The sequence below is a fragment of the Genypterus blacodes genome, unplaced genomic scaffold, assembly GCF_046128005.1.
Source record: "Genypterus blacodes isolate CSIRO-AG114 ecotype Tasmania unplaced genomic scaffold, CSIRO-AGI_Gbla_v1 ptg000040l_1, whole genome shotgun sequence".
Taxonomy (NCBI): domain Eukaryota; kingdom Metazoa; phylum Chordata; class Actinopteri; order Ophidiiformes; family Ophidiidae; genus Genypterus; species Genypterus blacodes.
The window spans coordinates 1,654,799-1,680,432 of NW_027466853.1; the positions used below are offsets into that span (position 1 = coordinate 1,654,799).

Below are 25,634 nucleotides of genomic sequence, written 5' to 3' on the forward strand. Positions count from 1 at the left end.
GCTGGGGGAATAATTTATCACAGCTGGTCTAGGTTTGTCTTGCAAACCCTATGAGGAAGAGGAGGATATGTCACCTGTGCTTCATCACATAATAACCTGGACCTCCACAAATAGCTAAAATGGAAGCACAAATGAGTACAACAACAGCATAATGCAACCATGTTCTATCTATCTACTACTGGCCTCTTTTAGTATATGGATCGGAATTCAAATAATTTGCAAGTTATTCATACAAACCAAAACGACAAACAAAACAAACCATCACTCAAAAACTAAGCTTGTTTCAGTCAATTATTACATAATATTGATTAATACATTTGATAGATAAGCCCACTCAGTTTCCCTCTGCAAACATTTGATCTGGCAAACACATAAGTTCCAGTTGAAAAAAGGTTTAGGTTCTGGCAGTTCATGAATGATTGTTTCATCAACCGCTCCATAGAAAGCACAAGTATTGGAAGCTTTGTGCATTTATTTTCTAAACCCTACACTGGTTTTATCCCAACTTTAATATGAACTGTTCTCCTAATTTTTGAGACATTAGCAGTAAAGCAAAGGGTCTGGGGAACTGGGTATCCTGCCCCTGAGGGTATCCAGCACCCAGTCCTGAAGTGGTGTCACTAAGGACACTTCTCTGGCAGATGAAGCCCCTGGTGATAAAAAACATTCCTCCTGTAGCTTCCTCTGTCCTGCTTCTCCACGCCTGCCCTGCAATCTGGAAAATTCTAGTTTAAAAATACTGAAACACTTCTTTTGTTACACTAAGCCCCTCTTTGTCAATTTCTACCTTATTTATTTTCTTGTTCTCCCCAAATAACAGCTGCACTGGGGTGAGAGAGCAGAAGAAATCAAAAAAGAGAGTGTATGATTGAGAGAGGAGGGGATAGAATATATAAAGAGAGGGAGAAACTCTGCACTGTCAGAGAGAAGGAGAGGATGGCAGAGAAAGTTTATAAGGCGTAGTTTAGGAGGAAATGCGTGAGAGAAGCTGGGGAATCTGTGGTGGCCAGCTGCAATAGGGGAGATAGCGGAGCAAGGCTTTTAATTCTCAATCCCCACAGAGCCTTTGAAAATTACCAATCTTCTTATCACAGACGCAGGGCTGCTTATGCAAATTGTTGTGGAGTGGAACGTTTAAACGGAAAATTACTCGACAGCATTTTTTTTCCCCCTCTTCCCTCTCCTCCTCTCCCTCTCTCTCTTCCACATATAAAGCCTGTTTTGAGTCTCAGATAAGAAGATGAATTGCTCTCTCCGTGCTTTGAAGCGCGTCAGGATTTAAAGACTCCAGCCTCGCTCTGCTCTAACGCCGCTGCTCTTGCTGCCTTTGTAGCAGAAAACAGGCTGAAAAAATGGAAGAAAAAGCATTTCAAAACAACATAGATTATGTGCTCCAATACATCGTCCCTGCCTGAGGAGACAAGGAGCAAGGAAATATATAAATATTCCTAAAGCCTCTCACTCTATTTACTTTCATATTTCTTGCTTAACACATTCAATATTTTTTGCAACATGGCAAGTAATTGACATGGGTGAGTAAAGCTTGTGTGCAGTGCAGGAAATGTTTGCAATCTAAATTAAGGTTATACCATTTGCAGTATTATAATTTAAGTCGAAAGAATTAGGGAAAATTAGAGAAAAAAAAGCACTTGAAATAAAAAAAATTATTGAACAATATGTGCCACTGTGATGCAATTGGTTTTTCAGCATCTTATTTTTATATTCTGTAACAAAAGAGTTTTGATGCATACATCATTCCTTCTTACTCACTGATGAATGTCACTTAATATTTTCCAACCTTGTGTTTTTCATAACTGAAGCTTACTTCAGTACTTACTTAAGGAAGTACATAGTTAATAAAGAATTACAATACACTCAAGAAACAGATTCATCAAGTAATAATTATGGCTGAGAATGTAGTGTTATACTTTGAATATTAGTCAATTATCTGTTTATAGGTCTATATAATTGGACTTGCACCAGCTTTTTTGACTCTCCTAGTGTTCGTGATATGTTGGTAATGATTTTGATAGGGCTGATATTGGTACATTTGATTGATTTTTTGTGAACAAGTAGCTTGTCCTACAATTTACCTACATATATAGAAATAATATTGTGAAACTAACTCTCAGTTAACTGCACAAATCCATGTTTTGTCCAGTCTTCATGACTTAACACTGACAGATGATAGCATGTCACCCCCTCTGTTTAGGGCTTGTATTTTGAGGCGATCCTTATTAGAAGCGTTCCTGTTTTCACAACTGACATACTGTTATGTAGTGTCACTGTGCATTAAAGTTAATGTTTATTATGAACGTTGGGTTTGTTCCAGAAACATTTGGACAACATTGCCTGCCTTATATATAGAGCTTAGAAGGCAGTTTGGGCAGTGCTTGGGCTTGCCATGTTGGACAACACAGGCATTATGTTTTAAGCAAATAATCACACACAACCCATGTACTTTATTTGCACCATCAATGTATAGGCCTACACTACTGATATAATTCTGCCTGTTGCTGGTCATATTGAAAACTGCAATCACCTATTATCGATAATGGATGAAGCCATTTTAGAGGCCAAATATTTCTGTACTCATTTGGAAAAACCAACAAATACTTTAAACCTTAACATGGCACAGTAGGTATATGGTAATGGATTTAATATTGTTCATATGATCCCACAGCAAATTACAGTTAAACCATATATTAGTTATGAATGGGAAGTGAAATCTGCATCCCTCTCCAGATGGAGCGGCATCACAGGTATATGTTTCTTGTGCCAATGCAAAATGATTGATTACTCTTCTGCTCCTAAGGCTATTAGGCTATAGGTCTCCAGCCTATGTCAAAGACTCAGGCTGAATGAGAAAGACACCAGGAGACAAATAAAATCAGTTTATTGCTGAAGAACATAGTAGTTGCAATATAACAATTTTGTTATGTACAGTGGGTCAGAGGTCAGTGTCGCTGAAGCTACCCAGAGTCCTGCAACATGTACATGAATGTAACAGGATGTTTATTTATGTGCATGATCCTAGCATGTGGCTGGACATTCTCAAGATAAGAACAATTCTGGTGTTTTAGTCGGACCTGAGGTTTTGGTCTTGGTTCTGTGTCAGACCCTGAGCTCTGCATAACAAAAAAAAAACATGCGTCGTGGCGAAATATGACATTTGTGTGACAATCAGAAAACTTGCTGTATATTTTTTTTGGTGCAGCATATTAGAAAACTGCTGTGTTGTGATAAGTTTCCTCCAAGTTTGCTTACATGGAAACTCATACAGATACAATAAATCTAACAAATATGTCTCTTCAGTACCCCCTCACTATTGTGTTTTTCCTTGATGTTTATTTATACTAAGATGCTTACATTAAATATTGTCATCAGCCATAAAATAACAAACTTGAATTATGTTACCATTCTCACATATACAGAGCTCAGATATGATATGAGGGTTCCATCCTCATTGTCGTGTGGTTAATCCATGACATCTGTGAGCGGAAAGCACTTTCACCAGAAAAAAATTGTTGTGATGATTACCCCATACTTTTACTTTTTGTTTATTTGTCAGTGTGCCATTGAGTTATATAAACAATTATTGACAAAAAAAAGTTTGTACTTCAGGACCCTTTCTGTTTCATTTCCCCTGCAGAGGCAGATAAGAAAGAGGAAGTGTTACCTTCTTGTCGGTGGAGCCCTCATCCTTACCGTCCTCATCATCATCATTGCTGTTTCAACAAGGAAATGAGACAGCTGTGGTAAGGTTACCATTCACAATGCAACACATTAGCACTTACTGTAACTCTGTCACACTTTCACATGCACACTGCACTGCAATTCCACGGTTTGCTGACTGTCTATTTTGCTAAATTAGATGCTTTGCTCATTTGTCTCTGGTCTGTTGTGTGGAGAAGGCTTACACAGAATTATGCCAATTTCACTAATTACTGCTCCTGAAAAAAAGGATCAAATTTATTGTCTTAATCTGAGGTTAAAACATACTGACTAATGCTTACTGCCCCAGCCACGTGATATGGTCAATCCTGGTTTGTGTCCAACACAATTTAAGAACAAACTAGGCCTAGGACTACACCAATACAAACATATGGAACACCAGAAACACTCTCCCTTGATATCATCACTAGATCCGTGATTTGTTTTTCCCAACATGTCAATAATTATTTTTACATTTGCACACCAACACTCTGACACTGACTTTTTGATCCCAGTTTTATTATTGAACACTTAAATTGTGCAGTGTTGTCATATGCCATCGCATATTTCAGTACCTAAATATTCCTAGAATAAGCAATACCAGTGTCGAGTATCTGGTTGCTTGGTGTGTTTGTTTGTTGTCAACAAGATCACTCAAAAACATCTGAATTCTGGAAGAACCCATGTGCTGATCTGAATCCAGAGGTAGATTCAGGAATTTATTAGATGATTCATTATCATTGTGAGATAGTGACGTTATTTCCAAGTCTAGTATTTAGTTTACACCACTGACTAATGTGCATACAAACAATTGTGTCACACAAACAAAACTGTCCTACAATGCTCTGTACTTTTTGGATTGTATAGAAACAACTGTCATACTGGCAAACAAAACGAAAAAAAGCCCAAAATAATCTTTAAAAATAGTATGTATTATTCATTTATCTTTCTGTCTGTCTGTCATCCCCTCTCTCTCCCTGCAAATCAGAGCTGCACGACTGATATTTAAATAGTGCTTTTTGAGTGCCAAAACTTGAAATCATCAAACTGACCTCAAACATTAAGTCTCTCAAAGACAAATTGGATTGTTTGCATTTGGCCAGTCCATCTCAGGTTTTGCAGAATACGGACCCTGCTTTATTGAAGAGTAAAAGAAGAAAATGCCAAAGACTGGCAAAGAGAGCTTTCTAAACTCTTCTCTTTTCTATTGTGACAAACATAACATTTTTTTATGATAGCCTGTTAGCAATGTTTATGCACTTTTGATATACAGTACGTCATGGTGTTGTAAGCTTGTTCCGATTAGAGGCCTTTATGGGTCCTATCAGGTTGAAATTAAATTCAATCTAATTAGGTTGGCTCTAGTCCTGTGCTACTGCTTCAGGTCTGTGTCAATGGCGGTAATTTATGGAAAATCATGATAATAACAGCAATGTTCTTAATATGTGGCTTGATAATATCAGCCTATCCATAAACCTTCCCTGAAGTTAATCAGCACGCTGACATTGCCAACATGATGTTCTTAGGACTAGATGAATTAATGAGCTGCTGCATATGGATATAAGAGTCAAGTATTATGCTGCTTTAGAGCTGAGCCCTTTAAGAACGAGATCTCTTCTCTGTCAGCTCTCTGTGCCGGGTAAGCTTTGGAGTTTGTGTTTCTTTAAGTGTGTGTGTGTGTGTGTGTGTGACAGGAGAGACATGAGAGGTCAGATCAAAACTTTCCTTTTAAATAAAGTGAAAGACTCATGAATTGAAAGGCTTATGTGCCCTTTTTAATTGATCAGTAGCACATGTTAACCAAATTCAGTTTAAAGCAGTACCCAGCTTTCATACCGGACTAATTTACCATCTGTCACGGTGTGTTTTAAGAATATCTGCTCTGAAATGTAAATGGGAAAATACCATGCTAACAGGACAAACACAAAAAGGCAGGTAACTGCATTAACGTATGAATGAGGGAACATGGTTCAGTTCTGTATTAGTCTAGCCCTGCTTTATGAATTTCCCCAGTAAGTCTCAAACCCTTATGGACTCCATATCAGCTCTGATCATGTGGAGTATCTTAATCACCACAGGATAAAATGTGCTTTTGGAATGAGATGAAGAGTGTGAAATTAAATGAAGTGAAGGAAAACTGTGATGTTTGTTGCTGACATGAAAATGTAGTAAAAGAAAAGATGCCTGTAAATGGCTGGCTCATCATGCTGCTGCCAGAAGTGATGTTCGCTTCTAACCAACAATGTGGTTAACTGTCAATGATCCACCTAATTGGCACCAGGCACAAAGGTTGGTTAAACAGGAGGATTGATGACAGTAGAGGAGAGAGAGGGATACACAATCTTTGCACCTCTGTTAATGAGACAACAAATACCAGAATGAAGAACTAGTGTACATTCAAGCAACATTGTATTTACTTGACACGTTTTGAATTAAACCTTGAAGATTTTACCATTCACTGCACCCAGCAGTCGAACACTAATGCCATACCCAAGATGTATTAAACCTTGAATTCCTCTGGCTGGATGAGCTCTTTGGACATGGTTTATTTTATTTAATTTTTTGACATTCCATTCAAGCTGCCTCTGCTTGCATAAAGTATTGATCTTTACCTTTTTACACCTGGGGGAGGAAAATGGAAAGCATTCTTTCTATAAATCAGCAGGGAAAATGGATGTCCACATGGTGCTTGGCCCATGCTGTGTCACAGCAGTTGGTGGCCTCCGATCAAGTGGCTAGACACCGTCATTTATCTCAGCAAGACAGTCTCAGTTCCAAAAAGAAAAGGACATTGCATTGTAAAGTCTACAGGATGTCATATGTCAACATTTTGTCACACTTTCTATCACAAATGTACATACATTATACTGTATATGCATTTATGCAATTTACCATCTGAGTTGACCTGGATGGGAATATACAATCACTTATGTATAAAACTGAGTTGGGTTTAAGTTTCAAGTCATTAGAACTGAAAAATGGTGCATGTTGCTTCATAAAACAGTACAATTCTAGTTTCACACACAAATCCATGCCTCAACAACTGGATATGGAAATCACATATTTCAGTATTTGTGATATATACATTTGAGGCAAATCACTCAAACAAAAGCCTTGTAGTGAAAAATAGCAATTTGATGGTAGAATCCAAGCTTTCACACAAAGCACAGCTCACCTTTGGCTGTTCCTTTAGTACCAACATCAGAATGGAATCAAATGGATTGATGTAATTTATATTATAAACACTTCAACATAACTACACCCATTTTTCCTAGAGTTACATAAGAAATCCTCCTCCAACACATGATATCACTGCAAATAAGTTTATAATAACTTAAAAAAATTCAAATCAGAAGAGGTCACTGAGGGAATTGCTAGGATTTAGACACTTAAGTATAAGTTTGCCCCGTCTTAAATTTCAAAGGTCAATTAACCTTAAATGGCTATTAAATGTTAGACTGGTAAGACTTACTCAACCCAATACATAGGAAAACCTGAGTCGGCACGTGATAAGGGTTACGCTTATTTAGGACAAATATAACAATAGTCTTTTCGCTTCCTGGATCATAGCAACAACCAGCAGGTAAATGTGGAGACAAGCAGACTCTGATTTATTTACAGCTTGTTCATCACAAAACTGCTTACCATCTCATATCAACACAACAGATATTGAGTGGTTCAGTGGCCACATGTCACACTGTCTGATGGTTTTCAAGTTTATTTATCATGTGTATAGTTCAGACAGGGCTCACAATACAATGAAATGCTTATGATGAGGACGGACCGGGTCAGCTCAGCAGTAGAAGCGCAAAAGAAGAACAGTATGACAACAATACTACTACTACACAATACTACTACTAATAATAGCAAAAAATGATGTATTATCATTATGGCCTTGTGGCCGTTTGGGTTCCACATCCTGCCTGATTACTTTGAATGAAAATTAGGAAGCTGTGTTCCTCTCCAAAAATACACTGGCTCACACGCCAACTCTAAATGTCAGACGGACGGACGGACGGACGGACGGACTGACAGACAGACAGACAGACAGACAGACAGACAGACAGACAGACAGACGGACTCGCATACACATTTTCAGCTTTTCCCAGACTGATACAGTGTGAGTTTGCTGAACCTGATGTTTCAATGATCTTTATTGCTATAGATCATTACTGTCTTTGGACTCGGCTTATTTCACCAAAAAAAACTAGTGAACAGCTGATGAATAGCCCCTTTATTGATTCTCCATCAAGGAATGGTTTCCCAGGCAAGGCTGTAACCCATCTTCATGAAATAGTAGTACGTAACGGGAGTTGTGTACTGAACGGTAGATAAGAGAAACGGAAATTAAAGTATCGATCTCATCATGCAAGTATTGATAAGTACCAAATCCAGTGTTGGTATCGATACATCGCTATTTTAGAACGATCCGCTGCCACTAGCTCAAAGTGCCTTCTCGATTTTGCAGCTGTACCTTTCATCAGCTTTGACTTTCTATGGAAATGGCTTGAAAAACTGTGAGTGAAAGAGTTTGCAATTTTATTCTGAGGCTTTACCACCTGACTGGAATGAAAGTCTTGGCCATGCACTGAATACGTAAAATGTCAGCTGTCACCCACTTCACAAGTATCAGACTTCAAACACCTACATTGGTCCTTTCCAACCCATGACTCAACCTAGTAATAAGTAAGCAATTATTTAAAATTGGTATGGGCATTTTTTGTGTCCACTTTTACATGTACCCTGGCTATGTCACGCACGCACGCACGCACGCACGCACGCACGCACGCACGCACGCACGCACGCACGCACGCACGCACGCACGCACGCACGTTGTGGACTTCAAGACCGGAGACTTTCTTTCTTGCAGCTAATACATTGGTGAATTCATGACAAAGCTGCCTTAGAGCCCAAACATAAACCATAATCCATCTTAAAAACATACTCATTTTTATCCATCAGCTCATCAACTCAACCTCCACTAGTGACCCTGCAGTGCAACCTGTATGTCCCTTTTGTACTGGTTAATCTGAGGGTGTTAAGATATGCCTATTGTTGAATTTGATTAATTAATTAATTTGATCAATGTTGATGTTTTGTTTTATTGATTATACAGTATATGCTAATCATTAGCATATACTGTATAATGGGTGTCTACAACAATATGTGTCTATAGCCAACAACTCTACATAGATTTGACTAGTTATGCATATGCAGAGTGAAAATGACAACCTAATTTGAGATTGCTGAAATATTGCTGTGGAAAATTCATTAGGGACTTGATGTGCCTCCCATACAGCAATATATGCCTTTGCGTACTTGTAAACAGTAAACTGTTCGACAGCTTTACTGCTTCATTGTTTGTTTTCCCATTTTACAGCTCATACCAGAGGTGATGAAACATGTAAAAGCTGACTGACACTGTCGAAAGATAACAAGAGTTCAGAAGGATGCTCCTGTTTTACCAGTGATGGAATAATATGTCATGTGAGTGAATGTCAGTGGCAACAAGTGCCTCCCTTGCTATCTTTTTTCTTTTGTGACACTGAGGCAGAACAGACATCTAGCCAGACAGTCCATAAAAAGTGAGTGAAAGAGAGATGGGCAACAGAGGCAGGAGAGGTGGAAAGGAGAATTGCAAGTGCCATACATCAGTTTAATGAGAGTGACGATGACAGAAATAACTGGGGAGCTGCTTCTGCTCTCAAATCAATAGCCTGGCTTTTTATAGTGCGCTAAATAATGCAATAACTGCACCCTGACACTTATTCCTACAAATTATGTTACTGCCACTGCCCTCACATCTTGTTTACAGAGTCATTTGGGAAGTAAGATTTCTCAATATGCGTGTCAGCACCATGTGGTAAACTACACTCTGCCTGTTGGGGCTGTTAAATCAAGTCTCTTTTTAAGGGTCAAACTAATGACCTACATCATATTAATCTAACTAAATTCATACTCATAGCGTCAGGGTTAAACTGTAAAATAATGAGCTACTATTTGAATGATCTCAAAAGTTTGTATTTATATGAATAGTTGATAAGTGAATGTGATAAAGTTAGTTATAGAAAAAGTGACTATAACTAAGGATATCATGAGATCATTCCATTTGATAGGGAACCAGAGTTTTATAAATCCTAATTCTCATTCTGAATGATGTTTTAATATTCCAAATTATGTCATTATCCTTCCTTACAGTTAAGGTATTCCACAGCAAAGCATCACATGCCAAATGCAAAAGATATTTACACAATAACTCATAATCGGCTCATATGTGAAGATACAGCTGTATTAATATTTGGGTGTAGTGAAAGAAATTTACCAAAGCTGTGGATGTTGGCAGAAAATGAGGCAAACGATGTGATTAATTTCGCTGAAGAACTTCCTCCACCCAGAACGACATGAGAGGTCACATCTTTCTGCTAGGTTCAATTGTTTTAGCACTTTCCATTTATATGCTACGGCTTATTTTAATTATAGGTTGCTATCTCTGTTTCAAACTTGTATTTCCTTTGGGAAATACAAGTTCCTTTGGGAACTAAAACTACACCCAAAAATACACCCGTGTATATGCGTGTTGTATGTTGTGATGTATAGCGCGTCCTTTCACGTGATTATGTTTTTTGATTGGTAGCTGAGGGGACTCTTTGACCTTTACGGGAAATCGCATGATTAAGTGTTATTCACTGGCTGTGCAAGGGATTAGTCTTTGGCCTAATAGATACATCTGCCCTCTTGTAGACGGCGCTGTTGCCCCCCAGGAGAGAGTCTGGCTCTTCGCAACTGCATTGGCTCCTCTGGAGCAGTAGAGGGCTGCTGGGGTGAGACAAAGAGGGGAGCACCAAGAATAATTTAACAAAGCTGTGCATTTACATTTAGACATGGAGTAAAATCATTCTCTCAGACATAAACTAAAAATATGGTTAATCAGAGCGTGTAGCAACCTGGTAGCAATAACGGCTCAGTATTAGCTCTCAGAAGGGACAATGGTCCGATATGACGGCAAAAGTGAACTTAGCATGAATGTTACTCTCTTACGCCTACACTGACTTCAATGACGTTGGTTTCAGCCAATAGCAAAAGCCTCTAAACTTTCCCATATGCTCACATGCTCCAATCAGCTGTCGTTTAGCCGATCTGTGATGCTCAGAGGAATGACATCATCACTAAGCATGCATCATCACTTTCGCAGCATGAGAAATGTAGGCTTTTGGCCTACATGGTGGTGAAAAGCCTGTTGTAACGGTATTTTGTTGTAAAATAAGTTACAAATGCAGGTTTTATGTGATTCTCTACGAAAACATTTTTTGGTGAGGTTTGGCCCAGCTAAGGCCCACTTGTCTAGAAGTATCAATTTTAGTACAGACCTGAACAGGAGGGTTAGGAGCATAAATCTATGACCTTTAGAGAGTTCTCTTACTCATGAATGTTATAGACCTAGAAGTAATTTAACTTCTATTTTCATTTAGAATACATCTTGTGATTCAAGATGTAGAACGTATTGGTACAGGTGTGTAGTATAATTGTGAGCTTTGCTGTGTTTACAGAGTTATAAGCATAGAAGCAAGCCAAGAAAAAACAAGTAAGATTGGCAAGATTGGCCTCCAGCCGCCAAGAGAAGCTAAGTCCTTAATGTATGCATGTATCTAATGAGTTTCTTGGTGCTTAGATGAGTGTGTGAGTGTTCCCAGAGGTGTCACAAATTCATGTCTCTAGACACAGCAGGGCCTCTCCCAAGGCAAATGAAGGGGGAAAGAAGAGTCTGTTATACTGACAACTTTACTGTAGTGAGGGGAAAGGTGACCACTTGCACATCCTTGGGGGAAAAACTCACTTATTTTCCTTGATGATGTTCTTGACAGAGTGAGATTAAACAAAGCAACCCATCCCAAAAATACACCCGTGTATATGCGTGTTGTATGACCACTTGCACATCCTTGGGGGAAAAACTCACTTATTTTCCTTGATGTGAACGGTCAAAGTCAATTTAGTCCCTGAAAGTTTGTGCAGAAACAAAATCTTAAATTTCCTTCCTGCATTCGAAAAAGAGCAGTGGAGACAGGGACTTGATATAATAAATGTCTTTACCTGCCAAAAAACAGTTCGGTACACAGGTAATCAGTCCTGAGAATGTGACAAAATCCAATAGGAGAAAGGCAAAAAGGCAAGATTAAGAAACAGGAGAAGACCAAAAAACCAGGAAAACTGCTTGGTTCAAAGATGAACTGGCACAGAGGGTGGTGAACCAAATACACTAGGGCAGTGTTTTTCAACCCTTTTTGAACCAAGGCACATTTGGTGCACAAAAAAAATTCTTGAGTCACACCACCAACCAAAAGTGTTCCAAAATGACAAAACTTTGTGTGCCCTTTGAAATTTGCGCTGACGGCACGCGGATCAATCAAGTGAACTTGGACGGCACACCTGACGATCTCTCACGGCACACCGCGGCACAGCGGTTGAAAAACACTGCACTAGGGAAGGATGATGGAGAACAGGTGAAGCAAATTAGGAACAGGTGAAACTAATTAGAATGGGGTAGACCAGTGGTTCCCAAAGTGGGGGGGACCCCCTGCAGAGCTACTGCAGGGGGTGTGCGGCGCGGGATAGGAAGAGGAGCGATATGAATAAGTATCGCCTCACGTAAATGAATGAGGCGATACTTCTTTGTCTCGCTGCAGGAGAATGAGTGTCCAGAGCTGTCAGCCGTCCCGTATTGTTTTATATCGTATCTCCCCCCTGTCCCGTCAGACCGATCAGCCATCCCGTATTATTTTATATCGTATCTCCCCCCGTCAGACTGATCAGCCGTCCCGTATTGTTTTATATCGCGCCCCCACCCCCCCGCACGTTACACCGATCAGCCGTCCTGTATTGTATAAGGATTAAGAAAAAGTTTGGGAAGCACTGGAGAAGCCAATCACACGGACATGAACACATAACATAGAAGAGCAGGAGGTGAAGTATCTCAAAAAAGAAAAGTAATAGAAAATAAAACAGGAAACAATTAATAAATTAAAGACACAATAAATCAACAAAAAGCAGGATGAAACATCAAAGGCATTTTGTCTTTGAGGTAGCAGCAGAGTGGCAACGTTCTTTTTATTGTGGCGTATTCATATTCAGAGCTAGAGGAGGTTATCATAAAAAATGTTTGCTTTTATTTGGGTCAGCGGTTTCAGGACTGCACAACAACGTGGAAATAAATGACAGAATGGCCCTAAAAATCTCCCAGAAACTAAAATAACTACAGGTGTGTGATAGCTCTGAAATTGGGAGGGAAATAAATAAACAACAGTATGTTTTAGCACTGAAAGACAGATGTACTTGGACGCATTTGACCTTGGCTAAACCTTACGCCTCTACAATGTATAGACGGATGATTGACCTCTGTATGCATTTGTTAATTGTTTTGCAATAGATACATTACATTACATTACATTATGGTCCTTTAGCAGACGCTTTTATCCAAGGCGACTTCCAATAAGTGCGTTCAACATAGGTAGACAGACATTTTATGTGATAAGGAATGGGCCTCTATTACCTGCTGTATTTGAAAATTTGACTTGTATTTTGAGAACTTGAGCATAACTTATTTTTATTTGTGTTGTGTTCCTGTTGAAGTTTAAACATGGATATCGGCCACATTCTGAGCACCTTTTCCTGCTTATAAATATTAAAGAAATAATGCAGTGGGTATGTATTATATTTAGCCTCTAAAGCTGCTTTAGCCACAGGGAAACGCTGTAGACACACTCAAACTGAAAGAAGCTTATTCAAATGATGTAAAACGCTAAGTTGACAATAAAGAGCAGGGATTCAGGAGCACTGCAATGGCGCACTGATATGACAAAATAAATATATATATAAAGTTAAGAAAAAGGTTACAGTGCTCATACAGTAATAGTTGGGTGTTCCAGGTGGTCTAGGTTCTCCAGAATACTTCTTGCTTTTTGCTTTGACAGGCTTTAGATACACACGATGGTCAGTCAGTTATGCTGATTTACCTGCTTGTCTGATAGTGGCCATGATTTTTGGAGAATATCTAAACACCAATTGAGAATGTTAGGGTTTTGTAAAAGGAATTGTGCTAAAGTTTCCACAAAGTATTAATCAGAATAAGATTGACTCATCTGGCCCTGAACATTCCACCAGACTTATCTAAATTTCTATCCATAGCTTTTGTAGATTTTGAGATAACTTGGTATTAACATGCAGACTCAAACAAGACTGAGGACATACTGTACACCTTCAAGGTTGTAAAGAGAACTGATAATTAAAGGTTCTATTTTTGCCTGCAGTTCTCTTGATTCGTTGGTTTGTTTGTTTGAGTTTTACAGAACAGCACAGGATTGGAGTATTTATCACTGACCCAGTGAGCTCTTGTGTGTGAAGTTTCCAAAGTTTAGGTCAAATGCAAAAGAAGAATTTAATATAACAGTCCACATTTTGAATTGTTTGGTTTTGGTGGAAGTGTGAGCACTAATTTAAGTCCTGAACAACTTTTTGGAAGGGTAGGGCTTGGCTCAGGAAATAACCGTTAAACTTTGGTGCCAATTTTAATTTTAAAGATGTGTTAACATTGTGAGATACTTTATTGAACATTATATTGCCTATTTTGCCTCAGGGTCTAAGTTCTCCTTTCTCTCTCTCCCTCTGGCTCTCTGCCTCCCTTTGAAAAAAGTTAAACAACAATAATAATAACAAATATACAACCTTTCTTTTCACCCCGCTTTCTGTATAAAAAACGATCTCCAAAAGGTCCCATTACGGGATGCGAACTGTCATGTAAAATGCTTGCTCTAATCAAAATATTGAACGAACATTGTGAGATAGAGCTTTAAAAAATTCAATAACTTGGGCAATTTCTTTAAAAGTAATACAGCAATCGAAAACAACCCGAAACAGCCCGTTTTCCCATAATAGTTTAGCAATGCAATTTTTTGAGGATCTGGATACGTTAAAATAATTCAAATGGAATGTAATCTGAGGAATTATGTTAATGGTTAGCACTGTCATTGTAAAATGTTTGCTTGCATTATGCAGGCTGTGGTTCTGCTCTGAAACAGAGATGCGTGTGACTGAAGGGGAGCTTGTGGGTTGCTACCACAGCTTGTGGAGTTTTTCGGTCCTGCAATCGTAAATCCATGTCTATGAACAAGTGTGACAATAAGCTCTCTGTCTGAACAGCAATCCTCTTAGGCAAAGCTTTGTAGGTAAACCTGCCTCATGCAAATTCTAAACCCCATTAGCTTTGAGGGACTAGTCAGCTGCATTGAGATTAATGGCCAAGTGACTACTTGATTTAATAGGGTTATTTCACTTCTTCCGGGGGAAAATAAACAACAAAGTTAATGCAAGACATTTGTCATTGACGTTCTCAATCTCTCCTCTCTATGTGGGAGAATTGTCTTGTGTGCACGGATGATTTAGCTAGGCACTACTTAATTGGGTTTTAATACTTTTTTTATGCTTAAACCATACATAAATATGTATTTGTAATACTTCAGTTATTCATACTCTTTTTTAACAAACAAGCATGAAGGTTTTTTTGCAAGATATGATAGCGTTATATTCAAGCATTGTGATATCTTGAAGTGTATTACAGATAAATGCAGAGAGCAGAGAAAGTGCAATGCAGTTTTTCATTACAGAGTAAAAAACTGAAAATCCTTATTTATCTTTTTCCATGCCGTCAGCTTACTCCAAACTTTGCCGCAGAGGATTACTGGCTGGGTGGGTGAGACTCTGTCATCACAAAGTGGGAGACAACACAATGTGACAAAGGTGATCTCAGAGCTCTGCCACTCTCATCTGTAGAGGAATGATTAGCCCAGGTTAAGCAGGAGTATTTAAACTTTCTCTTGTGACCTTCAATCCCCAATCAAATCAAAATGCCAACCTTCCCTCCCCTGAAAAACACATGCAAATACTGCCTGTGTATCATTTTAGCTCCCAACATACAAAGCTAACAGCTTTCCAATGAGTGATATTGTAAAGATGACTGATTACATGAATATCAGTGTCAGTTTTACTGATTTTTATTTAAGAATATACACATGTACAGTCTGTTAACTACAGTACAAGTCCTCAGAAAGAATTTGACTTGTGTTTGGACAACACAAGCATGTGACACATACTGGTCCATCACACTTCAGCTCCTTGATCTATGAACCGCTTAATCAGTAGCAAAGATCTGATGACAATCCCAGCAATCCAGTTTAAACAATTGGTGTCTGTCTGAAAAGAGAAATTAAAGGAGTTTGTGAGACTCAAGCGTTGATATGGCACAGACATCAGTGAGTTAATGAATTGCGTCTGTTCAAATAAACAATCAATAAGCATTTCAGGATACCACATACATAATACTCATAAATACAATAAATTGTTGTTAGATTGCTGAATTAGCCAGGTTTAAATGCTGTGTGTCCAGAAGGGACACATTCATGAGATCATATACAGCAACAAGTTTAAAACATCAACCCACCTTGTTCCTCTGCATCTGTTTTTTTATTATTATTATAATTGTTTTGTTTGGCTAATTATTTAATTGAAGAAAGCACCTGGCATGTGGTTATGAAACATGTCTGATAAATTATTTTCAATCCTGAGTTGTGACTTGCCATAGACAGACATCTGCAGTGGAATGTGGACATTAATAGCTTAAACATTTGTGAAGTTTTAAAAGTGATGATGTGTGGTCAGCAATGATTAAATTGGAAATAATCCAGATTAAAATCCTCCCTTTTACATTGGGATTTAATTCCAATTTAATCCCATCTGACAATACATTATCCCTCTTAATACTGTATACAACTTCTTATTAAATAAACAATGTCACACACTACATTAATTTAAAACATTCTTAACAATATATGAATATTAAATAAAAACAGCCCCATTGTTGCTAAGACTGCAGTCACTTGTGAGAAGAGATAAACACAGGGTTTTAACTTAGTCACAAACTAAGTTAGCTTCAAAGTTGGCATGTTGACAGAAATACAGAAGCTGCTTAAAGCGACAAGTGTTGTTTGCTGCTTACAACAAAATTGACAAGCCAAGTTTTATAAGTGGGATGCAGTTTTATTTTGCATCTAAGCCAAATGATGGTAAACAATACTATAAAGCAGCAACACATCAAGCTTTGGTCGATGTCCTGCTTCATACAGGCACTGAAATAAAACAAACAAAATAAATGAGGAAAAGTGGGTGTTAATTGGTAAAAACAAACCATTATATATGGGGTGTCAGACACTGTGAGATAGTATTACTTGTACTGGTTCATGATTTATTTAGTTTTCAACAGCAGTTCCTTCCATCACAGAGCATGAATATTGTCCACATAGCTAGTAGGAAGGAGGTTTAAATTGCATAAATGCCACCTACTGAAATTCAATCACAACGTGGCATTGCAGCATTTTGATAAGGATGTTAGACAGTTTTACAAATGTCTTTATGGGAAGTTTCCTAATCACAGCGTCACATTCTGTTTTCTTCCAATAGGCTGGTATTCATTTCTCAGTTATCCCAAGCCATATCTGATTTGCCCTGAACAAGTAAAGTGAAACGTTTAATACAGTATATATTTTCAAGCATTTTTACGTCTGCTGAGGATGTTATATTACTCAACATTCCCTGAATTGATATTGATGAAATTTTGGGTGGATAATGAAATTTTTGGAATCATTAACCTTGGGAGGCAGCACAAAATGGCAGCATAAATTAGATCATAACAATTTAAATTAAGAATTGAATACAGCAAAAGACAAAATGGTTCGAGCAGGTTATGTGGGTGATAACAGTCAGCGGTTACAGTGCAGTTCACAGGAAATGTTCTTTTTGGTTTGAAGTGTCAAAGTGAGATATTGGCTTTGGTCCGAGGGGAAATCTCATTCCATGACTTTGTAAGTGTAAAAAATAATCCTTGACCATATTGTTTTTAAAAGCTAGCAGAGTTGAGAGCCTGTCAGATGACAGCAGTAACACATTCCTGTCTTGTGAAGTGAAGAAGTAAAGACATTGTTTTGGTGATGATAGCATTCAGCCACAATGACACTTAAAATTTAAAGACAATATTGATTCTGGGATTTACACTTCAGTAGGAAGAGGCCAATTTGGCAGGCAGCAGGAGATTGTAAGAGAATATTTGCAAAGATTCTCAGTGATCGAGGTCATGGTAACAGAGGAAAGGCTGAGAAAAACTGAAGAAGCCTTTTGATGAGAGGTGAAATGTCTTTACTAACAAGTGCAGTTGCAGGGTTAGTCTGAATGCACGTTTTTGGCTTTTGTGAACATTAAAGAGATGGATAAGATGTTAATCAAGAAGCAGTTTATTCAAAAATATACATTTTTTTATATAGTGGTTTGGATGTAAAGTGTTTGAATCACAAAAACACAGAACGTGAGATATTTTTGGAATATGTTTAAAAATATACAGTATCACAGGACAGTGATATAGGTCTTGTGAAACCATCTGTAAATGTCAGCAGACAGCGGTAGTGTGAGGTGATTTTGTCTTATACAGTGGGAATAATGGAGCAGGAAGACTGAAAGTATGAAAGGCCATCTAAAGGCCTTTTTACACCGGCAGCTTGCTGGAGAGAACAGTGGCAGCAGCACAGCAGGGGGTTGTGAAGGCAGCCAGCTTTCACCAGTGTGAATATTGACAATGTTCATGGGAGAGTATCCTGTAATTTATGTTAAATTGGCCAACACGTAGAAAGAAAATAACATCAGGATTGATAAATATTACCACAAAGCTAGGTTTTGACAGGAATGACCATTTCTGCTTTTGGTGTTACAACAGATCAAGATTCAGGTACTGATCTGTGGAACCCAAGCTAAGGCCATTTTTTTCCGGGTAGCTTTTATCAACTTAACCTTTTGGGGAGAAAACTATTTATTCATTACACTAATTAAAAAATCATGCAGTAAAACACACAAATGTAGCAACGGGCCACATCAAACTCAGACCTGAGTACAGATAAGATATTACTCACTGCCATAACCGCAGCCTCGACCGTGTTCTGGTTTATGGCATCGATACAGATTATTGGACATGAAGCGGGTGTAGGACCAGTCGATGTCACATCCTTTGCGTGAAAAGGCCTGGTGACTCAAACAGAAGTAGAAGTCTGTGGGCAGAGGTTTGTTGTGAGTATAAATCAAAAATCTCCATGAATTGAAGTGCGGATAAATTACAGAAAACCACAAGTACATTTTGTTAATATCACTACCTCAAGTTTGATGGATTTTTAACATTTCTTTTTGTACTTGTACTTAAGTACTGATAGACATAAAAAATATATTCATTGATCAACATACTATGCCAGACCAGTGACTGATTACCAGAACACCGAACAGTTTCTTTTTAATTTTTAATTTTATTTTACATCCCAGGCAGGCCAGGACGGGGTTGTATAGATGCAGGGTTGTGTGACTGCGGGGTTTGGTTGGGTCTCTGGGTGGGATGTCCTCTCTTTGTTTATGTTTTTTTGATTCTCTCCTCTCTCCTTCTCTTCAGACAGCTTATGATGCGATTTGTACTAGCCAACTTTGCTGTCTGACATCATCTTGTAAAAGCTGTATTTACCCTATGAGATCATCGCAATTTCAGTCTAGTTGTATTCTACCTCAGGGTCTACGTATAAAGTTTAACAACAACAATAGTAATAATAATATAACCTTTTTTCTTTCTCTCTATCTCTCTCTCTCCTTTGCCCCTCTTTCTATGTAAAAATTATCTCCAAAATATCCTATAATTGTATGCGCAATGTCATGTAAAATGTTAGCTTCAATGAAAACAAATAGCAAAAAAATTATTCAGGACAGTCACTGAGAAAAGCAGGGGAAGAAGGAAGTGTTAGGCGCTAGGTTGAAATGGTCGCATACAAAAGATGTGTGTTATGTTGGTGAAGACATCCAGTGTTCAGTCAAATTATTTATTTTGTTTGTGATACCAAGATACTTTAAGGGAAAGAGACAGGTGAGGGACAGGTGAACCTTTGTCAGGAAGTACATGATTTCTAGCTGCACCCCTGCCAATGCTAACCATCACCTCTGATCCATCCAACCATCTCTACATCGCTCACTCTTTCTCACCGTCTCTCTACAAATTCATTGACACAAACCATTTCTGTCCACCTCTTGTCCTTAACTGGCATCCATCCAGTTTGTCAGGATTGAAACGTTGTGCAGATGGGCACAAAACCACCAATCTGACAGATGCCTTGGGTCTTAGCATTGACTGGCCTCTGCAGTGGAGTCATGTTCATTCTCCTGTCAAACTTCATCGCCCTCTCATCACTCTGTTTAAGTCTGCAGCTCTCTGGCTGTTCTCTCTCACTCACTCTATTTTCCTGTCCTGTCATTCTTACTCTCTTCTCTTTTCTTGGTTTTTGCGACGTCATCTTACTTTGACTTTTCATTTTTAGAAATATGGCTGTTTGCCCAAGAATTATGATGTTGCTACCTGTCTGTGTCAACACCTGCTACACCTTTGCAGCACATTACATTCATATTTTGACATTATTATTGGGAAGTATTTAGAAGACAGCTGCTGGACCAAATGGTAGGAAAAAACAACCTGACCTTAAACTGTGCTTCATTAGCAAGTAATCTATTCATCTATTTGTCACTTTTTCTGTGCAGGTTTGAAGGGAGCTGGAGCATATCAAATAGTCAGCAGTCATGGACAATCACATTTACAGATCAAATCCCAAACATCATCACAGTAGTATATTTAATATGATCAAGGTGAAATTAATCAATCATGCACATATGTGCATGTACGTGTCATTGGCATAATTGTGGTAAGAACCTTAGTTGTTTTTGCATAATTTGAGCTAATTAGAATTTAAAGTGAATGAATGGAAAAGGCCAGAGTATCCATGTCAATGGCACTTTTTTTACTCATATACTCACAGTTGACACAGCTGACCTGATTCTGTCTGGAAATACTAAAACTATGTTGAACAACATTCTGATTACACTAAGACTTAGATTTTACTGCAGTAGTACATACATGTCAAAACCATCACCAGAGCAGCTTCTGTGCCTGTCTGTTGACCACTAAGATATCTAAGGTTTACAAACTTTTTTTCAAGGCCTTGACAGAGTAAACTGTTGAGAATTTGGGTGTTTTCATTACCACCCAATTGCAATTTCAAAAAAGCTTGTTGACAGAGTGGCAAATCAACAGGAAAAAAACATTTTAACTTATTATTTATACAGGGTCATAGTTATGGACTGCCATGTGGATGGACAGAGGTGCAGGTACTGATAGCTTTTTCAAGCTTCTGATTCTCCCACTTTGGAGGGTTTGCCAGGCTGCCCATAGTGCAATAAGGCAATGGGTGTGTTTTGTTGATGATCGAACAAATCTGTGATAAATGTGATATATCTCTGACCCATCGAGGCATGGACTCGACAAAGGTGTCCTGGGATGTCTGGCATCAAGACATTAGCAGCAGTTCCTTTATGTCTATGACATGTTCCTCAAACCATTTCTCAACAATTTTTGCATTGTGACAGGGTGCATTATCCAGTATCATCCAGAATTCCCTGATGGCGGTGGCCATTAGGGAGTACTGTTGAATACCATTGCCATGAACTTGGTCTACAATAATGTTTAGGTAGGTGGTACGTGTCAAACTAATCCACATAAATGCCAGAACCTATGGTTTCCCAACTTTGCTCCTCACACTGCTTGCCTTTTTCCATCCATCCTGGTGCCATCTATTTTCATAAAATGATATAAATACTGTATATAAACATTAAACAAAAATGATTGAAGTCTATCAGTAACAAGGAAGAAACAAGGCATGTTGGCAATTTTACAATTTATTCATTTAACAAACAGTCAGGTGCCAAAGTAGCGTGTGGAAGAACCATACAAAGCCACAACAGCCTGGCACCTCCTCCTCATGCTGGTCACCAGCCTGGTCACACACTGCTGTAGGATGGCATTCCACTCCTCAACCAGTCTCTGATAAACCCCGCTCTGTGGGGGTGAGCATCTTGGAGAATGGAGTTCGGTCCCAGACTGTGGAGATATGGGATTGCCACTGGTTGCTGAATCTCATCTCGATATCAGCAGTGTGTGGCCAGGCTGGTGACCAGCATGAGGAGGAGGTGCCAGGCTGTTGTGGCTGTGTATGGTTCTTCCACACGCTACTGAGGCTCCTGACTGTTTGTTAAATGAATAAATTGTAAAATTGCCAACATGTCTTGTTTCTTCCTTGTTACTGATAGACTTCAATTATTCAATCTACCAAACAACACCAAACAAGAGTCAATAGCAACCGCAGAATAAGCTGTTTGGCATTGGCAGAGAAGATTTTGCAAATTTTATAGACGTGTTAAGTTAAGTTAAGTCAAATACAGACGTGTTGCTTTATTTCCCCTACAGTGTAATCAGATATTAGAGGTCAGTGTGAATGGAGGTATACACAGTATTGTTCCCTGAGATAATCCCATGCTTGGAAATGGATTAGGTGGACAGTAAGTGAAATGAGCTAAATGCTAAAAAACCAACAGTGAAAAGAGAACAATGAGTGAGTGGTCTCTTAACAGTCATAACTACAAGGGCAATCACTGGATTACCCTGCCAAGGCCATGAGCACACATCTGTGGTGAATGACTTCATCTGCATTGAGAGCACATGGAAACTTCAGAAAGGACAAAATATGGCACAGGAATTCAAACCTCTTGATTTGCTGTAATATTTGAAGTGTATTTCACATGCTCCTTCTCCTGAATATAGCTGGAGGGGTTTAACAAGGTGTAATGTTTGTGTGTGTGTGACATAACTTACTTATTGGGTCGGTACATCTACAGAGGGGTCGGAGGCCATTGAACCTTTTCTCTGGTTTAAATTTAGTAATTTAAAAAGTAAGAAGAAATTATGTAAGCATACATGTTTCCAGATTTCTCAGTCACGCCCAAAAAGTCTGCATGGCTACAACAAAGTTATGCAAGGTTTTAAATTATAAATATAATGCTTTCAAAGTGGCTCCACAACACAAGCAAGCAAAATAATATTATATAAAAGTACTGTTGTCCATTTTTGATATGATGGCTACTATTCTGATCATCTATTATTGAATAATAGATTGACATGGTCCATTTAAAAGCAGGAATGGTATATTCTGATCAGATCTCATCCATGTCTATTCCTCAAAAGATGACATAATCCACTGAATCTTTCTTCCTTAAGAGCTTAAATTCACTTACCGATTGCTGCTGGACAATTATTAACAGTAATTTAGATAAAAGTGGTACATTCTGGCCTTCCATGAACCAGCCCAGTCTGTTATTATGTGATTAATGAACCATTTCCATCTCAAGCACTGTGAACTCTGGCCTGGACTTAATTAAAACTCAGCCAATGACCAGCAATCATAAATTACTTCCCAAAACCTGTGACACTTTCAGAATAAAACAAATTGGTTTCTTACCAATTAATATTTCACCAATAAAAGGAAATACAAGCCTGAGGCAGAGTTCTGCATTCACCACATGTTTTGAGAAGGCTGACAGCGCCATCGCAGACAATGAGGTAATTCTTAAGCAGGGTGATTGATGTGTGTTGTCTGGTCTGCTTGTGTCTTACAGGTAGCTGCTGTCGTTTCAATGTCACCACACTGCTTCTGCTCAGTTTGATCCTTGACCAGAGCAGGTGGTTTCCTGTAGGAGGGAGCTACCTTGCAAGAACATCTCATCTCTGCCATCATCTCCACTCGGTTCATCAATCTGGAGATGTGAGCACTTGTCTCAGTATACCAACTGGTGATGAGTTAGCCCCAGTTTAGGTTTCTTATGTTGTTTTTTTGTTTTGTTTTTAGAGACACATTCAAAGATGATTAATGTATATTTGTCAGCTTTTATGGAGATTTTGATTTGACTTCTCAAGTCATTTTCACACTTTGGTCTATTTGTTGTATTGAGAGTTCCCTGGCCATTTCCCTAAGTTCAGTACTTTTAGTGAAACGTGAAAGCTGCTTTGTCAGATCATCTTGAAAATCGTAGCTTAAGGGAATTCCCTTGGATTCTGCGGCAAAAGTGAAAGTCCCACATACTGGAATGTAAATATCACATACATATTACAAGTCTGTATGAACAAAGCAGGAAATTCATAAAATACATGGCTAATACACAGTATTGTGCTTAATATATGGCATGATAAGTTAATCTTTCATGCATTCATAAACCTTCCCTTATGTTCATTAAGGAACCATCAACCCATTAGTACTGCCAAATAAATAGTGTGTGCTGTGTTAAAGCAGAACTATCTCGTTTTGTTTTTTTAACCTGAAAACATTATCTTCATATTAACAAATACAGTAGTATGGTAATTGGTACGACAGATGGGGTTTTCAGATAAGGCCCTTCTGTGACTTGTTTTGGCAATATCATTAAAAAATTTGGTGGGTCAGACATATTGCTTTATGACATAAACAAAGTGCCAAACTGCCATGTCATAGTTTTTAAGCTATCTTGTAGTTATTTAGCCCAATGAGAGGAGGAAGCCCAGAGTGATAACACTAGCTAACATTAGTAGCTACATCAAAATCTTTGATGCCATCGTATAAAGGATACAAAAAAAACTCCACAATCGATGCCATTGTGTTTTCTAAATCCAGCAAAGAAGATCTGATTAAAATGTTACATTTCAATAAACTGGCAGATAAACGGTGGGTGTAGAATTAAAATCTATTGCTCCCTAACACATGAGAATTCAATACAGTTCATCACCCTGATTTCATACTGATGAAACAGTAAAAAAAAACATTGCAAGTAAGTGTTTAATGAATAGTTTACCTAACATGCAATGAGGAGATACCATAATAACCTCTCTTTTAAGAGAAAAGCTAAAATATTCTGTGTGTGTCCCTAACTGATGTTATATTGCACTGTGTTTTATGAATGAACTTGTAACATGTAACAGGCAGTCACTTCAATGACTTCACCATCATAATGTGGATACGCAGAGCACAGATTTGACCACAATAAAATTCAAGGAACACTCATTTTGGGAAATATGCCTGCTTGCTGTAGGGCTGAGTAATGTCTTCATAACATCTTTAATCAACAGTGTTTGATAAATTGTGGCTGTATTTACCATTATTTCATGCAGATTCTAGGGAATCTGCTTTATGTAATTTATAAAATACTAATACATTTACATGTGTAAAAAGCCAACCTTTTGCCATCAAAGTCAACCACAGCATGCTTACAGTTCATTTCTTAGTGCTTTTAAATGTTAAAGCTCTGTTTAATTCAGATTACTTCTTTCTTAGTTAATTTATTTTTGCCAATTCCATGAAAAATAAATCACCATTTTTTTAAGGCAAAGTATGTGAAAATGTTGACATTACTTGGCCCTAGTTTGCCATCTCACACAGTCAGATAACAAGAGCGATATCAATTTCATCTGTCTGTGTAGCACAGAGATGAAATTGGCTGAATCCGGAGAAAAATAACATTAAAGCAATTTTCCAAAATGTGGAAGTGTTCACTTCAACAACCCACTTTGTTCCTTATAGTTTCAGCCGTATCTATTTATTTATTTATTAAGGGAAAGCAGCTTATATAGTATGTGTGATTTGACAAATTCAGACACTTAAGTGTTAAAACATTGATTGCATGAGAGGCACAAGCTTAGGCAGGGTGCAGGGTCTTTCCTGGACTGGGTGTGTTCTATTTGGGTGTTTCATAGAAGGTTTATTTTATTTTTTTGAATGCAATGAATGTTAGTATATCCTAGACCTTTAAGTCTAAGTAATGGGGGTTATGGCAGATGTGGAAAAGAGGCTTCAGACAAAGAAGAGCAGCCTGAACTAGTGTCTTTACTGCTGTATGCTGATTTCTTTTGTGATATTTTTTTCTAAAATTGATATTTATCAGATAGTAATGTAATT

The 25,634-nt window shown here is 38.2% G+C and overlaps 1 protein-coding gene across 1 annotated transcript in view; it reads left to right on the forward strand.

The window, feature by feature from the left end:
• The window catches only part of tsnare1 (T-SNARE Domain Containing 1), a 131,004-nt gene extending 106,163 nt beyond the window's left edge, over window positions 1-24,841 (forward strand). Inside the window, exons 11-12 of the mRNA XM_076148512.1 lie at window positions 3,653-3,758; window positions 23,329-24,841. Of these exons, the coding sequence (XP_076004627.1) occupies window positions 3,653-3,748 (96 nt within the window). The 3' untranslated portion in view covers window positions 3,749-3,758; window positions 23,329-24,841. The remainder of the gene's footprint in view (window positions 1-3,652; window positions 3,759-23,328) is intronic.
• The last annotated feature ends 793 nt before the right edge of the window (window positions 24,842-25,634 follow it).